Genomic DNA, 2,450 nt, shown 5'->3' on the forward strand with positions numbered 1-2,450 from the left:
TTTTGCCTAGTAAATATATCGGACGTTAAGAGTTAAAAAAACAGTGGAAGAATATTAAGGTCATTTGGGAGAAAGAACGACCTTTATAATATGACCCCAAATTCAGAAAACATAAATAAATGATAAATATGACAGATTTAACTACAAAAAAATAAAATTCTGTATGTAAAATAAATGAACAAAGTAAGAATGTAGACTGGGAAAGTGCAACAAATACTAAAAATAACATTTAAAACACTGTAAATAAACTTTAAAAAATATATCTAATAGACTCTGTCTTATAGTTAATGCTTTATTTTTCTTTACTTTTTAAGTTTATTTATTTTGAGAGAGAGAGAGAGAGAGAGAGAGCAAGGAGAGAAAGGGCAGAGAGAGAGAGAGAGAGAGAATCCCCAAGCAGCCTTCTTGCTGTCAGTGCAGAGCCCAACACTGGGCTCAAACTCACAAACCATGAGATCATGACCTGAGCTGAAATCAAGAGCTGAACACTCAACTGACTGAGCCACCCAGGCATCCCTTATAGTTAATACTTTAATACTGTTTTCTATTCAACATGTTCCACTTATGAGAATATAATTACTTTCTTTCTTTCTCCAAATTTTTATTTAAATTCTAGTTAGTTAACATACAGTGTAATATTAGTTTCAGGTGTAGAATTTAGTGATTCATCACTTACATGTAACACCCAGTGCTCATCCCAACAAGGGCCCTCCTTAATCCCCATCACCTATTTAACCCATCTGCCTGCTCACTTCCCCTGCAGCAACCCTCAATTTGTTCTCTACAGTTAAGAATCTATTTCCTGGTTTGCCTCTCTCTTTTTTACCCCCCATGATTATCTGTCTTGTTTCTTAAATTCTACATATGAGTGAAATTATATGGTATTCAAAGGGATACATGCACCCCAATGTTTATAGCAGCATTATCAACAATAGCCAAATTATGGAAAGAGCCCAAATGTCCATCAACAGATGAATGGATAAAGACGATGTGGGATTCCGGAAGAAACAAGAGTGCGGCGTGAACATGGGGAAGCAAAAGAAACCAAGAAAGTATGCAACCATGAAGCGAATGCTTAGTCTCCGAGATCAGAGGCTGAAAAAGAAGGATAGATTGAAACCTAAAAAGAAAGAAAAGAAAGATCCAAGTGCACGCAAGGGAAGAGAAGTCCCCCAACATCCTTCCTGCTTATTCTTCCAATATAACACACAGCTGGGCCCACCTTACCACATCCTGGTTGATACCAACTTTATCAACTTTTCCATTAAAGCCAAACTTGACTTAGTACAATCAATGATGGACTGTCTGTATTCCAAGTGTATCCCTTGTATAACTGACTGTGTAATGGCTGAAATTGAGAAATTGGGGCAAAAGTATCGAGTGGCTCTAAGGATCGCCAAGGATCCAAGATCTGAACTATTGCCATGCACACACAAAGGAACCTATGCAGATGACTGCCTAGTAAAGAGAGTAACTCAGCATAAGTGTTACATTGTGGCCACAGTTGACCGGGACCTTAAACGAAGGATCAGAATCCAGAAGATCCCTGGAGTTCCCATCATATACATTTCTAACTATAGGTACAACATTGAGCAGATGCCAGATGATTATGGAACCCCTCGGTTCTAATTCTAACACTCTAAAGATAGAGCTCCTCTGCCTTCCTTTACCAACTTTTTCTGTTGCCAGTTCATGTAGCAATATGCTATAACATTAATTATTCTCCTTCTTACCCATTTGCTCTGTTATAAGCTGAGTATGGTTAAATACACTCACTTTTGATGTTGTTTTGAAATTGATATTTTGTATCATTTGAATTTTGTTGCATCTTTTTATAAATCAGATGATTGCACACATAAAAAATAAAGATGATGTGGTACATATACACAATGGAATATTACTCAGCCATCAAAAAGAATGAAATCTTGCCATTTGCAACGACGTGGATGAAGCTAGAGAGTATTATGCTAAGTGAAATAAGTCAGTCAGAGATAAGCTATCTCTTGAGAGGAAATTATGGGTGATTTTTATTTCTTCTTGGGACAGCTCCTTACTTTTAAAAATAAGTGTGCCTTGTGTTAATGTCTGAATAGCATACAATGAATATTTTAAAAATATGTTCACATATATATATATATATATATATATAAATTAATCTAGAAATCAAGAAATCAAGAAATCTCTACTCCCCCTCAAAAGTATTCTTATTTCTGAACACCAGCTGATTTTTATTTCACAAAATATCATTTCTGTTCACCAATTATCATATCCCATTACTTCACACTATCATGCTTATTCTGGATAAGCATATCTCTCGATACTCTTATTATTGCCTTCTCAAGTACTTTGTGAATCCTTGAAATCTTAAATATATACATTACTAACATCTTACTAAAAATACTACTTTTTGAATGTTTATTTTTGAGGGCGAGAGAGAGAGTGAATGGGGG

At 35.5% G+C, this 2,450-nt stretch overlaps 1 protein-coding gene across 1 annotated transcript; it reads left to right on the forward strand.

Moving 5' to 3' along the window:
• Positions 1-1,007: 1,007 nt before the first annotated feature.
• LOC102962060 (rRNA-processing protein FCF1 homolog) lies at positions 1,008-1,676 on the forward strand. The gene has a single exon (XM_042975155.1). It carries the CDS (start codon positions 1,027-1,029, stop codon positions 1,627-1,629), a length of 603 nt encoding a protein of 200 aa, XP_042831089.1. The 5' UTR covers positions 1,008-1,026; the 3' UTR covers positions 1,630-1,676.
• Positions 1,677-2,450: the final 774 nt, after the last annotated feature.

This window comes from Panthera tigris, chromosome X (assembly GCF_018350195.1).
Source record: "Panthera tigris isolate Pti1 chromosome X, P.tigris_Pti1_mat1.1, whole genome shotgun sequence".
Classification (NCBI taxonomy): Eukaryota; Metazoa; Chordata; class Mammalia; order Carnivora; family Felidae; genus Panthera; species Panthera tigris.